The sequence below is a fragment of the Trichomycterus rosablanca genome, chromosome 17, assembly GCF_030014385.1.
Source record: "Trichomycterus rosablanca isolate fTriRos1 chromosome 17, fTriRos1.hap1, whole genome shotgun sequence".
In the NCBI taxonomy this organism is placed as follows: Eukaryota; Metazoa; Chordata; class Actinopteri; order Siluriformes; family Trichomycteridae; genus Trichomycterus; species Trichomycterus rosablanca.
The window spans coordinates 461,277-476,080 of record NC_086004.1 but is presented as its reverse complement, the minus strand read 5'-3'; the positions used below and the strand labels follow the sequence as shown (position 1 = coordinate 476,080).

Sequence of the window (14,804 nt, the reverse complement as noted above, 5' to 3'; positions counted from 1 at the left end):
CAAAGCAATATTTGTGAAATAGGCTAGGTGTTCAGTACATTGAAATTCCGTGTATCCCAACTTGTTTGGAAGCTGGGACCAGAGCCCAGGGTCAGCCATTATACGGGGCCCCTGGAGCCGAGACAGTTAAGACCTGGGATTCAAACCCACAAACTAGGCTACGACTGTCCCGGAAAGTTTGGAGTCTAGATTCCCACATTCAGTGAACTGGCAGGGGTCGGCACAACCAGAGCCTCACCCTGGGTGAACCACCTTCATGATGATCAAGGTCTCTGCTCCACCAGGTAAACACCTGAAACACCTTCATGATGAACTGAACAACATTAATTCCTAAACAAATGCTTTTTTAAATCTACATACACACTACACTGGCTGTGATTTTGGAATGAGATGTCCAGCAAGCTCATGGTGCTCTGTCCACTGACTTTTGACTACATACTGTGTGACTAACCACTGCGGCACAAGTTGCATTTTTCCCAGTTTAGTCGTAGCCAGTTCCTCTTCCTCTGCTGGAGACCCCGATGGTGTACGAGGAGGGTATATTCTCCTGACACGCCCTCCCTCCGACCCCTTCTTATCCCCCTGCACTTCGGTGGATTGGTGCGTGAGGTCGGTCTCGCACATGGAGAGTCACGCACTGATCTCCACGTTCCTCCACTTCTGTACAGGTGCCTCGGCCTACTAACCAGGGTCCTTACACAGCCGCAAAGACCCCGCCCACTTTTTAGTCCCGTCTTTTCCCACCCAGCAGACTAGTGGGAATTAAAATGTGAATAAAATCACTTTGATTAAAGGTTAAATTCTGCTGAGTGTGTAGATGCTGAGTGAGAGACTCACCTGATCTCACTGTTGTCCATTATAACCCCACAGCAACAGTTATTCCATGTGATGAGTGAGTGAGTGAGTGAGTGGGTGAGTGAGTGGGTGGGTGAGTGAGTGGGTGGGTGAGTGAGTGAGTGAGTAATTGTATAAATGAGTGAATGAACGATCCTCTGATCAGCGCAGAACTCCAGCGAGCGTCACTGAGCTGAGATTGAAGTGTTCAGTACAGCGTCACCTCCACACTGAGCCTCACATCACTGATCTCTCCTCCTTTACTCTCCCTCACTTTTACTCAGCACCACACAACCACAAGTATGTGGACACCCGGTTTAACTCAGTGATGATAACCACACCTACTGTTTATAAATGAATAAAATCAAGCTGGACGTGTGTTTCTGTTCCACTGGCAGCAAAACAGCTCGACTGCTTTATTGAACTGGCCGGCGTTGTGTTGGGGGGTCAAAAGGTGAAAAAAATAATAATGATTCATTTTAGTGTTAATCTGCTATTGGCACCTTTAAAGCACCATGTTTAGAGGATTTCTGTTTCCTTTTTAAATGTCATTGTTTAATGTAATGATAAATAATTAAAAATAACATGAAAAAGACGTGAATTTAATTCACCAAAACATAAAACACTACAAGCAAAATTTTGTGAAAAAAAAAAAATATATATATTCAGTCATTCAGTTTGTGAGAATCATTTCTTGCGATCGTGTGTTAATAACAATTCCTCACGAAACCCTAATCCTAAAGACTAGTGTCAAAAATTAAGCCACATGGGCTCAGGAGTACTTCAGAAAATTGTTGTTACTTAACACAGTCCACCGCTGCATCAGGAAATCCAACCTAAAACTATTAAACACACAGAGAAAGTCATACATCAAGAGTTCTCTGGGCCTGAGCTCATCTTAGATGGACACGGTTCAGCTTGTTTTAGAGGAACATCCAGACTGTTATTAGTAAAAGGTGCAAAACCCTGGGTGACCTGCACATGTGTGAAGGTACCACTGATGCTGATGTGCATGTTGAGATTTTAGAGACACACACGCTGCCATCAGGGTGACGGCGTTTAACTGTAAGTCTGTGATTATTTCAGCAGGACGATGCCACTCCTAATTTTGTACACACTTTATAAACACAGAGTGCGTGTGCTTGAGCGGCCTGCTGCAGTCCAGATCTGTCTCCTATCACGAAGAGGAGAATCAGATGATGGTGAGCACGGACTGTTGAGCTGCTGAATCTCGTATCCAGCAAGAACGGAGACTTTTTGGGAGTCTTTTGTTTCTGCTTTTCTAGTTAAATAAAGATGTACGAGAATGAACACATCACACATTCTTCACAAATGAAACTGGTACCTCAGGAGTGTAAATGTGACGAATGATGCTCCAGGTTTCTCTGAGGTTTTTGGAGGAGGTTCATGAGATCTTCAGAGTCCAGCAGAATCTGAGCAGTAAATCTGATGAGGTGGCACAGCGGGTAAACAAAGCCTGGCAGAACTGGCAGAGCTGTGAGTGATGATGAATCGAGTGATGATTAATATCCAAACATGACATTCATCAGAGAAAATAAATAATAAATCCTGACTGAGTGATAAAAGTCTGGAGTGATTCACTGTTCATCTTCAGACTCAAATCATTTATTTATATTATAACTCAGAGGAGAAAAATAATAACACAAAATAAATAAATAATAAAAAATATCTCATTTGAATAAGTATTAAACACGTCCATAAACAAAAAGCTTTTTTTAAATAATAAAAAGATAGAATTATTTCTCCATGTTCCTGCAGCACTGATGAGCTCAGCTGATTGAAGATGAATTAACTCGTGTTAATTAAAAACGCAATTAAATCTGATTGGCTAAAAACGTTTCGAACCGAGCTGCTGAATCTGAACAGTTTAATCATGAATAACGTACGGATCAGACAGGCTCTCTCTCAGTCGTCATTCTGCTTCATCTCATTCAGTGTTATTGCATTTATGGACATGCCGCGTTTTAACTCACAACCTACACCGATCAGTCATAACATTAAAACCACCTCCTTGTTTCTACACTCACTGTCCATTTCATCAGCTCCACTTACCATATAGAAGCACTTTGTAGTTCTACAATTACTGACTGTAGTTCATCTGTTTCTCTACATGCTTTGTTACCTCCTTTCATGCTGTTCTTCAATGGTCAGGACCCCCACAGAGCAGGTATTATTTAGGTGGTGGATGATTCTCAGCACTGCAGTGACACTGACATGGTGGTGGTGTGTTAGTGTGTGTTGTGCTGGTGTGAGTGGATCAGACACAGCAGCGCTGCTGGAGTTTTTAAACACAGTGTCCACTCACTGTCCACTCTATTAGACACTCCTACCTAGTCGGTCCACCTTGTAGATGTAAAGTCAGAGACGATCGCTCATCTATTGCTGCTGTTTGAGTCGGTCATCTTCTAGCCCTTCATCAGTGGTCACAGGACGCTGCCCACGGGGCGCTGTCGGTTGGATGTTTTTGGTTGGTGGACTATTCTCAGTCCAGCAGTGACAGTGAGGTGTTTAAAAACTCCAGCAGCGCTGCTGTGTCTGATCCACTCATACCAGCACAACACACACTAACACACCACCACCATGTCAGTGTCACTGCAGTGCTGAGAATGATCCACCACCTAAATAATACCTGCTCTGTGGGGGTCCTGTGGGACAATTAATTTAGGACGTGAATGAAATGTATAAATGTGAGTTTAATATAAAAATAATCAAGTTCTAGAGATTAATGATGCAAAAGAATAAAGTCGCACATGATTTCATTATAAAAGTGGAACTGATCCGGGTGGAGGAGCGTCCTGAAGTTCTGAGGAGTAAAATGATGAAAGACAGAAAACAGCAAACTAAATTAAATCTCAAATTTAATTAAAACACACACACACACACACACACACACACACGTTTCTGTAAATGCCGTTTTTAAGCCTCCAGCTTTAATAATCATGAATAAAAACACCGGTGTTAGTGCTCCGTTAATCCCGGACTGAGAATCATCCAGCATCTTAAATCCAGACCATGAGACTTCATCTGGTACTGAACGCTCATTTCAGGATCTTCTCAGGATCAGAACCTAATTTTAATCCCTACATCCTGATTCCACATCAGATCAGAACTAACGAGGGATCTTCTGCACCAGGACTCACATCAACATGATCTAACATCTAACAACACAAAACAACCGAGTCCGAGTTTTATTAACAGCCTGATCATCTGAACCTGAGATTTATAAAACCTTCATTTTAAACACTTTCATATCAAAACTAAAAATACTACACAGAACAAACATTTTATAAACACTGTATTATTATTATAAAGTTTTGTTCAGCATTATTCCTCGACTCTGGGGCGGCACGGTGGCTAAGTGGGTAGCACTGTCGCCTCACAGCAAGAAGGTCCTGGGTTCGATCCCCAGGTGGGGCGGTCCGGGTCCTTTCTGTGTGGAGTTTGCATGTTCTCCCCGTGTCTGTGTGGGTTTACTCCGGGTGCTCCGGTTTCCTCCCACAGTCCAAAGACGTGCAAGTGAGGTGAACTGAAGATACTAAATTGCCCATGACTGTGTTTGATATAAACTTGTGAACTGATAAAACTTGTGTAAGCAGTAACTACCGTTCCTGTCATGAATGTAACCAAAGTGTAAAACATCACGTTATTATCCTAATAAACAAACAAACAAACCTCGACTCTGAGCAGATGCCATCAATCAGCCAGCAGAGGTCGTAATTCACTCAGTTATGATCTCCCTATCCGGCTCCCACCCTGTATAAACAACAAGCCAATCGTTGTTCATGTAGCCGCTGGCCCAGACGGATGGCAGAGCTGAGATTCGAACCGATGAGTTCTAAATCCCAGCTCTGGTGTGCTAGCGTGTTTTCACCGCTGCGCCACCTGAGCGGCCGTAAACACGTTTTATTAAAATTATAAACGCTTTTATATCAAGGCTGAATATTTTTACTTAACATTTTATAATAATTATAATGATAATAAACACTGCATTATTGTAATAAACACTTTCATTATAATTATAAACTCTTTTAATATGATTATAAACTTTTCTTTATTATGATCATAAACACATTCATTTCAAGACTGAATATTTTTCCTTAATAAACATTTATTATTATTATTATTATTATTATTATAAACACAGCACTATTATTATCACTTTATAAACTTTCTTATAATTAAAAACACTTTATTGTTATTGTAAATATGTTTTATTATGATTATAAACACTTTATTATGAATAATTGAAAGACATTGTGTGTGTTGATGTGAAGTGGAAGTTTATAAACGATAAGAACAGAACTAAGGGGGTTATATTTCTCTCTCTGCTGTTTCCTGTAATATTTATATTTATTATTTTGATGATTATTTTTGTGCTTTGATGTTTTATATACTGAGATTTTGTTGGTGTCGTATCTGGATTTAATAAATGATAAAAATGCTTCCTGAGTGTTTAACGACCTGCAGATTTTCACCTCTGATCATTTTTCCCTCCATTTATATAAAATCTTTATTAATTACTTATTTCCTCAGTGATGAGCTTTATAGAACAGAAACACACTGTATATCCAAAAGTATTCGGACGCCTGACCATGAGCGTGAAAGTGACCTCTGTGTGATCCTCTAAGCCGCTGTTCTGAGATGCTTTTCATAAGACTTTGAAGTATGTCTGTGGGAACTTGTCCCGTTCAGTCAGTGATGACAGCATTTGTATAGCAAAAGGTGGATGTGACTTTATGCCAAACAGTCGACAGGCACTTGAGTGGCACAGAGGTTTAATAGCTGTGCTATCGACCGGACGGGCGCCCTCACTAATGGAGAGGGAAAAGTTTGAAACTCAGTACTGCAGTGAAACAGCGCCCTCCGGTGTCTGGTCGAGGCGCTGCATGAGCAATGGATGATTTTGAAGCTCAGCGTGTGTTTCTCAACCTGGCCGGCGATCATGCGGATATCGGAGCGGTGTTTGGTTGTGTCCGCTCTCCTCGGGCCAGCATGAGGGCGGCGGTGCTAGCGGGAGGGAATTGGAGAAAAAAAAACGAACGTACCGTTAAGCACTCCTTAACGAGCTTCTGATTAATTACATCCAGAAATGAGATAAAAAACACTATAAAATAATAAATGCACAAAATAGCATTAGCAGCTAGGCTAAAGAATATAGAAGTGCTTGTATTAGGGCTAGTGCTAAAGGCTCACGCTCAGCAGTTAGCATACAGCGTTGAGATCCTGGCAGCGTCCTCAAACCAGATCCTCTGCACTTCCTGTTTCCCTTTTTCCCAGAGCTGGCGCAGGATTGGCATTCCGTTCCTGGCTGAGATCATCAGGTACTCCTCGTTCTCCGGCTGCAGGGCCACGGTGTGCCGAGCCAGGACCAGAGACTGGCAGAACCGGCCCATGACCAGCGTGTACAGAGCGTCTCGTTCATCGGCGTTTAGCGGCAACGCGCTCTCCCACCCCGCCAACACCGCGCCGCCCACCGCTAACGGACTGGCGCTCTCCAGCATCATGTACATCATCACGATGGCCAGCTCGAAGATCAAACAGCCGCTGCTCATGTCCCCGAAATCCAGGATACCGCTGATCCTGTGGTGGGACGGACCGTCGGGTTCCACCAGGATGTTCTGATCGTTCAGATCTCCGTGATTCAGACCTGAGGAGCAGAAGAGAGAGAGAGAGCGGTGCTTTATACCATTAAACGCTTCTGCTCTCTACCAGAACATCCTGAAGGAAATGAATCGGAATGCTGATGTAGAGCCAGGACCTCAGAACAGCTTATCTGATTGACTTAATTGGCACAGCTTTCCATAGATACACTCCAGAATCTTGAAGGCTGTTATAGAAGCAAGAGTTGGTGGGGTGGGGGCTCCAAATTCATCTTCATGGTTTTAAGATGTGACGTTCAACAAGTTTATGGTCAAATATTTTAGTGTCCAAATATTTTTGGCAACATGGTGCGTATGTACAAATACAGCTCTATAATTAAAAGATGTTACATCAACCAAATACACCACCACCAACATCACCAGCATCATCATCATCACCAGCATCATCATCATCATCATCACCAGCATCATCACCAGCATTATCACCAGCATCATCATCATCATCACCAGCATCATCACCAGCATCATCACCAGCATCATCACCAGCATTATCACCAGCAGCATCATTACCAGAACCATCGTCATCACCACCAGCATCATCATCACCATCATCACCAGCAGCATCATCATCATCATCATCACCAGCATCATCATCATCATCATCATCACCAGCATCATCACCAGCATCATCACCAGCCTCATCACCAGCATTATCACCAGCAGCATCATTACCAGAACCATCGTCATCACCACCAGCATCACCAGCATCATCACCAGCAGCATCATTACCAGAACCATCATCATCACCAGCATCATCACCAGCATCATCATCACCATCATCACCAGCAGCATCATCATCATCACCAGCATCATCACCAGCATCATCACCAGCATTATCACCATCATCACCAGCATCATCATCATCACCAGCATCATCATCATCATCATCATCATCATCACCAGCATCATCACCATCATCAACAGCATCATCATCACCAGCATCATCATCATCATCATCATCACCAGCATCATCACCAGCATCATCACCAGCATCATCACCAGCATCATCACCAGCATTATCATCAGCATCATCACCAGCATTATCATTACCAGAACCATCGTCATCACCAGCATCATCATCACCATCATCACCAGCAGCATCATTACCAGAACCATCACCAGCATCATCACCTCCAGAATCATAACAATCACCACCATCATCACCATCACCTCCAGCTCCACCATCTCTAGCACCACCAGTACCATCACCACCAGAATCATAACAATCACCAGCATCATAACCATCATCACCATCATCACCACCAGCACCACCAGTATTAGCACCACCAGTTTAAACACCACCAGCAGCATCACCACCACCACCGTCAGATGTATCTCAGATCTTCAGGACACAGTAACTGAACCCTTTGCTCATGACCCGTTTTCAGATCCATGTCACACCTGCGGGTGCAGCCACGCCCTTCAGCATTAGAATCATGAACTCTGGGTTGAGATACTCACACTTGCGGAAGGAGGAGAGTTTGGGTTCCACCTGCACCCGGTACTGGTCGATAGCTCCTCTAACGATGGGCTGAATGGGCTCTCCGTCCATCACGTGGAGATACTGGTCTAACAGTGGGATGCTGGATAAACTCCAGATGTAGTTCTCCCTGTGAAGAACCCTCAGGTTCCTGTGTTCCATCTGCGTTAAACAAGAGAGCCATAAACAAGGTCTGACCTGCAGAGCAGTGTACACCCCCCGGTCACGTTCTGTACATGTTAATACACATAATCATCAAAAGTGACGGAACGGGTACAAATTACCACAGATACACTCCAAAATCTAGTGGAAAACCTTTTCAGAAGGCTGGTGGGACCGTGTGGTGTATTCTTCATACCCCGAGGAGAACTTGGTCCACAGTGGCGGCCATTCTTCCAGTCTGGTACAGGAGCTGATGTGTGCAGGTGATTTTAGCTATCGGGGTTCCAGGCAGGTACGTCAGTAACCTCACCAGGTACTTCTGCACCCCGAAACCACAATCTGTAGATACAAAAATATATATAACATAGATCAGCCGCGCACATACACGTACTGTCATCCTAAAAGAAACCACACACACACACACACACACACACACACACACACACACACACACACACACACACACACACACACACACACACACACTGACCGGCTGCACATCATCACTTCTACCTGATTCTCATCACTCAGTCATCTACAGTAACCACTTCATCACCGTGCTGCTTAATTAAAAAAGGCAGGTGTAGCCTAGTGGTTAAGGTACTGGACTAGTAATCAAAAGGTCGCTGGTTCAAGCTCCATCACTGCCAGGTTGCCACTGTTGGGCCCTTGAGCAAGGCCCTTAACCCCTAATTGCTGTCACAGTGCTGTAAGTCACTTTGGATATCAAAAATGTAAAATGTAAATGTCCTTAATTTCCCGTGCTGCCTCCACCTGACAGCAGGGGTCACTGTTGCATCACCTTCCCTCCCACAGACACGCCCAGTCGTGTTGGTTGGGTGCCCAGTCGGGTCAGTAGCACCGCTGAGACTCACAGTAGAGACTTCGAACTCTTCTTTGTTTATATTTTCATTCATCCATTTACTCAAGCCGTAAATGAATGAATGAAAGCTGTAGCCTAGTGGTTAAGGTACTGGACTAGTAATCAGAAGGTCGCTGGTTCAAGCCCCACCACTGCCAGATTGCCACTGTTGGTTCCTTGAGCAAGGCCCTTGACCCTCAATTGCTCAGACTGTAAACTGTCACAGTAATGTAAGTCAATTTGGATAAAGGCGTCGGCTAATAGCCAAAAATGTAAATGTATATTGTCTGTTCTACCACCGCAGTATCCTGGTCAAGGTCGCAGTGGGTGCAATTAACAGGGCAAAAGGCAGGTAACACACACACACACACACACACACACACATACCTAGGGGGCAATTTTAGCATCTCCACTGAACCTGACTTCACATCTTTGGACTGTGGGAGGAAACCCATACAGACATGAGGAGAACATGCAAAACTTCACACAGAAAGGACCCGGACCGCCCCACCTGGGAATCAAACCCAGAACCTTCATGCTGTGAGGCGTGGTGCACCGTGGCCGTACCCAGCTCCTCCAGGCTCATCATGTCCCCGCCGACGGTCTGCACGGCGCTCTGCGCAGGAAGTCCGTTCTGCTGCAGGAAGTTCATGCAGTCCGTCTGCAGCTGCAGCAGCTCCAGGTTCTGACTGTCGGCCGAGTTCATGATCTTCAGCACGAACTCTCGCCCGTCCACACTCACCACGTGGAAGTTCTGATCATCGTAACTGGGCAGAGGACGAGAGCTGGACAGGGTCAAACCGAACACACGGCCGCTGATGTCCGTCACCTGCGCTGGGCTCAGACGGGGTTTGTTCTGCTTCTGAATCGACATCCTGCAGGAGAGGAGAGAAGAGAGAGGAGAGAAGAGGAGAGGAGAGGAGAGAGGAGAGGAGAGGAGAGAAGAAGAGAGGAGAGGAGAGAGGAGAGGAGAGAAGAGGAGAGGAGAGGAGAGAGGAGAGGATAGAAGAGGAGAGGAGAGAGGAGAGGAGAGAAGAGAGAGGAGAGAGGAGAGAAGAGGAGAGGAGAGAGGAGAGGAGAGAAGAGGAGAGAGGAGAGGAGAGAGGAGAGGAGAGAAGAGGAGAGGAGAGGAGAGGAGAGAAGAGGAGAGGAGAGAGGAGAGGAGAGAGGAGAGGAGAGAGGAGAGAAGAGAGAGGAGAGAGGAGAGGAGAGAGGAGAGGAGAGAGGAGAGAGGAGAGGAGAGAAGAGGAGAGGAGAGAGGAGAGGAGAGAGGAGAGGAGAGAAGAGGAGAGAGGAGAGAAGAGAGAGGAGAGAAGAGAGAAGAGAGAGGAGAGAGGAGAGAGGAGAGGAGAGAACGCTGACGGTGACCCTCTCACCTTATTTATTTATTTAAATATTACTGAGAATAAGAGTCAATTATTTAAAATAATCACTGAGGCGTGATGATGAGTTTATTATGTTTATCACCTCAAAAAATAGTTTTAAACAGTTACATTATTAATAGCTAAAAATAATATATTAAAATAATATATAATAAAAAATAAAATACTACTGCTAGCAAAATATTTTTGTTATATTTATTATTATTATCAATATAATAATTTAAACAGTAATATTATTAGTATGATATATAATAACAATAATATTCAAATTCTAGTTTTAAGTACATAAATAGTTAATAACAATATATATATAAACAATATATAATAAAACTAAAATACTACTGCTAGCAAAAATATTTGTATTATATTTATTATTACTAATTTAAATATTAATATTATTATTGATAAATAATAACAACAATCATTTGAATAAAACAATAATAATTTACATAATAATACAATTGTAAACAGTAATATTATTAACATTTAATATAATAATGTATACTAATATTTATTAACAATAAAATACCACTAATTTAATAATATAATATTAATACAAATATTTATAGTAATAAAAATAATTTGAATAGGAATATTAATGAATAATAATATTGACAATTTTAATAGTGATATTTATTAGTCATTAATAGTTGATAATGTTAACTGTAATACTTATAAAATATAATAATAATAATAATAATAACAATAATAATAATCATAATAAAATACTACCAAAATAAACTATAATAATAATAACAATGACAATAAATAAATAAATAAATAAATAATAATAATAATAATAGATTTAGAGATTATAAGCAGGACTTTGTAGTCGGTGTGGAATTGAACACACACCCTGTTGAATCTAATCTGACTGTAGTAACCTGGTGAGAACATGAGCTGAAGAGTTCAGGACTCTCTACAGTTCATTTAAACATGCCAACAACACACACACACACACACACACACACACACACACACACACACACACACACACACACACACACACACACACACACAGTGTATAACAAAGATCTGATTTAATAATAATAATATAATAATAATAATAATAGTAATATTAATAATAATAATATAATAATAATAATATAATAATAATGGAGAACAACATTTTTGGATAGCTGTGTGCATGTGAATGTACTTGTGGTTTGGGTTCAGCAGCACTGCGTCTTTGATCCATCACGAATCCTCTGTGTGTGTGTGTGTGTGTGTGTGTGTGTGTGTGTGTGTGTGTGTGTGTGTGTGTGTGTGTGTGTGTGTGTGAGAGAGTAACTGGCAACCAGCAGGGAATTATTTTATCCAGAGTTGTGCATCTATACAACCACACACACACACACACACACACCTCTACCCAGTCTGGGACACTAAATATTTGTGCATGTGTAAAATGAGGATCACGGTACAGACGGATATGAGACACAATGATCTGCGCTCGAATCCCAAATATCAGTCCAGATTGCACCAAGTGTTCCAGCTCTCGTGCGCATTCTGTTCTATTTAGTGCGCAGTAAGAGGGAAGTGGACACGACTTAGGACACGAGTGGTTCCCCCCGGGTTCTTTATGAGTCCAGCAGCAGGATCAGAACTTTACTGTGAGAGTATAAAGTAATAAAATGTTGATTTAGTGATTTCTGTATTTAATAAAACACTGAACGAAGCGCACAGGTCGGTACAGAAGAGTCTCATTTCATGCGCTCAGATACGAAATCTAAGTATTTACAACCAAAACTTTCATTTAAATAAATGATTATTAAATGCACATTTTAATAAAGTTTAAGTTTCACTTTCGTGCGCAAGAGACAGGAATGAAAAGCCTATGCGCAAACTGAGCGCAGTCCAGCTTTCTGCACTACAATGCGCAGGCTCAAATTGTAGGATTATTACGGTAAACACGTTCCAAGATTATTTATGCATATAGATCTCATCTTACATGCTAATTAAATCTAATTAAAACTTAATTAAGAACTACAGTGTGTGATAACAGACCACACCAAGCTTAAAGCAGATTTATGGTGGAAAAATAGAGGTTTAGAAGTAATCACTATAATGTTTACTGTAATTATCAATACGTCTGGTCCTATATGATTATTAAATCTAATAACATATGACTGATTACGAGTTGATTATATAATGCACCATCTGACAAGTGTGAGCTCATAAGTTTTAGGCAGATGTATAATGAGAACTTAAATTTTTGGAAAAGTACCCATCCTAATGTGTACTGTGAGTATTGTGGTGCCGGCAAGTACCAAGGGAGGGGCGCCGCGTCAGGGCCGCTAGATGGTTTTTTAAAGACAAACATTCATACGCATAAACATTCACACAACAGACAGACAAACACAGAGCTGCCTATCCAGCCCTTACCGCAGCCACCCCATCCCCAACACTGGGCTACACGGCTACGGTAAGCCTGGATACCACAGCCGCAAGGCTTTCTGGGTAAAGCCCGTGCCAGCCCCCCAGTGGCGACGCTACACTATTAACGCATGTTTACCCCCCTGTTCCTTATATGTTTGGTAAAGTTTATAATATATTCATTCTATACTATTATACTATTATTTTGTCTGTGTATCCCAGCTTGTTTGGAAGTTGGGGTCAGAGTGCAGGGTCAGTCATAGTATGGCGCCCCTGGAGCCGAGAGGGTTAAGGGCCTTGCTCAAGGGCCCAACAGTGGCTTTAAACACTCAGCCAATCAAATAACAGCCCAAAGCTCACCCACTAGGCTCCCACTGTCCCGTCCAGTCTATCATTGTCCTGTCCTACTAAGCTACCACTGATCCCTCCAGTCTATCATTGTCCTGTCCCGTCCAGTCTACCATTATCTCGTCCCGTCCCACTAGGCTCCCACTGTCCCATTATTGCTTTCTAAAATTTAGATGTCCCATCATAGATCTGCTTCAGACTCAGTATGGACACTTGTCTGATGCTCTAGAACAGAATCAGGTTGGAATGATGGACATGTTATGAGAAACAGAACTAAGTTCATGTTTTAATAATTACTGTATATATCGAGGTGTATTAAATCCTTCAGAATTCTACATTTATATTATAGATCTGCTTCAGACTTGATGTGGTCGGTTATTAGACGTTGTAGTTCTGAATTAAGTCGGGATGAGTGATGAGTGATATATCATTAGTGTTATTAACATAAAAGTTTAGGTTATGTGCATATATGAAAGTGAAACATGTTCGGAACGCTTTACCGTAATAATCCTACAATTTAAGCACGTACATTTAAATTCTGCCGTTATTGACTGTACCGATTCTGATGTCGGAGATCCGAGTGTGTGTGTGTGTGCGTGTGTGTGCGTGTGCATTAATCTAATTACGATGACATTTCTGATATTGTTAATAACACTAATCCAGAAGTGATTAAAGATAATCGGATCATATCTGATAAACTGCGGTATTAAATCGGTCCCGGTCGGATACTCACTTGTTTGCGGGTTGCAGAAGGTGTTGAGGGTGCACTCAGGGGTACATGAGAAGAATTTGGGTGTTTATAAGCCTCTGTCTGATTATTCTGATCAAATCTGGTGTCTGGGAACACTCCTTTTCCACGGGTTGCCAGATGTGTCAGGAATCACCGAATGTTTACTTGTTCTCACCAGGCTGTCTGAGCAGGTTTGGGGTTGGTCAGTACCTGGATTAGAGACCACTGAGGAATACTGAGTGCTGTACGTTTGGGTGGCACTGTTGCCTCACAGTAAGAAGGGTCTGGGTTCGATTCTGCAGGGTCCTTTCTGAGTGGAGTTTGCATGTTCTCCCTGTGTCTGTGTACAAGTCCAAAGACATGCACTCAGGACAACTGGAGCTACTAGAAATTACCCTAAGAGTGTGTGTGTGTGTGTGTGTCTGCCTGTCTGGGGTGTTTCCTGCCTTTTGCCCAGTGAATCAGACCCACTGCAACCCTGATCGGGAAAAAGCTATAGTAAAACAGACAATGAATGAATGAATAAATGATTCACACAGGGCCAACTGGTGGGTTGCTGGAGCTGGAGCTGCGCCCTGGAACATTGTGTGTGTGTGTGTGTGTGTGTGTGGGTGTGTGTGGATTTTGGCTCGGGGTGTGAATATTAATGATAGAACAGATGGAGATGAAGCAGTGAGAGACATTTGCTCCATGAATAAATGAATCGGTGGCTGTTCACAGATCAGTTTACACTATACAGTCAAAAGTATGTGGACACCACAACAGTTGTAATAAATCAATCATATAAAGCACATTATATGCTTTCAAGTTTGCAGCAACAGTTTAGGGAAGGCCCTTTCTTGTTCCAGCATGAGCGAGCCCTATAAAGACATGAAGGAACTCCAGAGAGCCCTGAGCTCAGCCCCACGCAACAGCTCTGGGATGAACCGGAACACCAACTGATCAATCAGTG

General features: G+C 42.5%; 1 protein-coding gene across 4 annotated transcripts; it reads right to left on the bottom strand.

Annotated features, from left to right (window-relative positions):
- Positions 1-3,696: 3,696 nt before the first annotated feature.
- On the bottom strand, positions 3,697-14,272 carry hykk.2 (hydroxylysine kinase, tandem duplicate 2). Of its 4 annotated transcripts, none has more exons than XM_063012899.1 (7): positions 13,856-14,272; positions 11,257-11,320; positions 9,587-9,894; positions 8,354-8,496; positions 7,977-8,157; positions 6,049-6,502; positions 3,697-5,862 (listed from the first exon to the last, which is right to left on the bottom strand). In XM_063012899.1, the coding sequence occupies exons 3-6, from the start codon at positions 9,891-9,893 to the stop codon at positions 6,051-6,053; spliced, it is 1,083 nt and encodes a 360-aa protein (XP_062868969.1). In that variant the 5' UTR covers position 9,894; positions 11,257-11,320; positions 13,856-14,272; the 3' UTR covers positions 3,697-5,862; positions 6,049-6,050. The 4 variants fall into 4 exon arrangements, with proteins under 4 accessions (XP_062868969.1, XP_062868966.1, XP_062868967.1 ...); XM_063012896.1 differs by having other exon boundaries at positions 6,067-6,502; XM_063012897.1 differs by lacking the exon at positions 11,257-11,320 and having other exon boundaries at positions 6,067-6,502.
- Between the last annotated feature and the right edge of the window lie 532 nt (positions 14,273-14,804).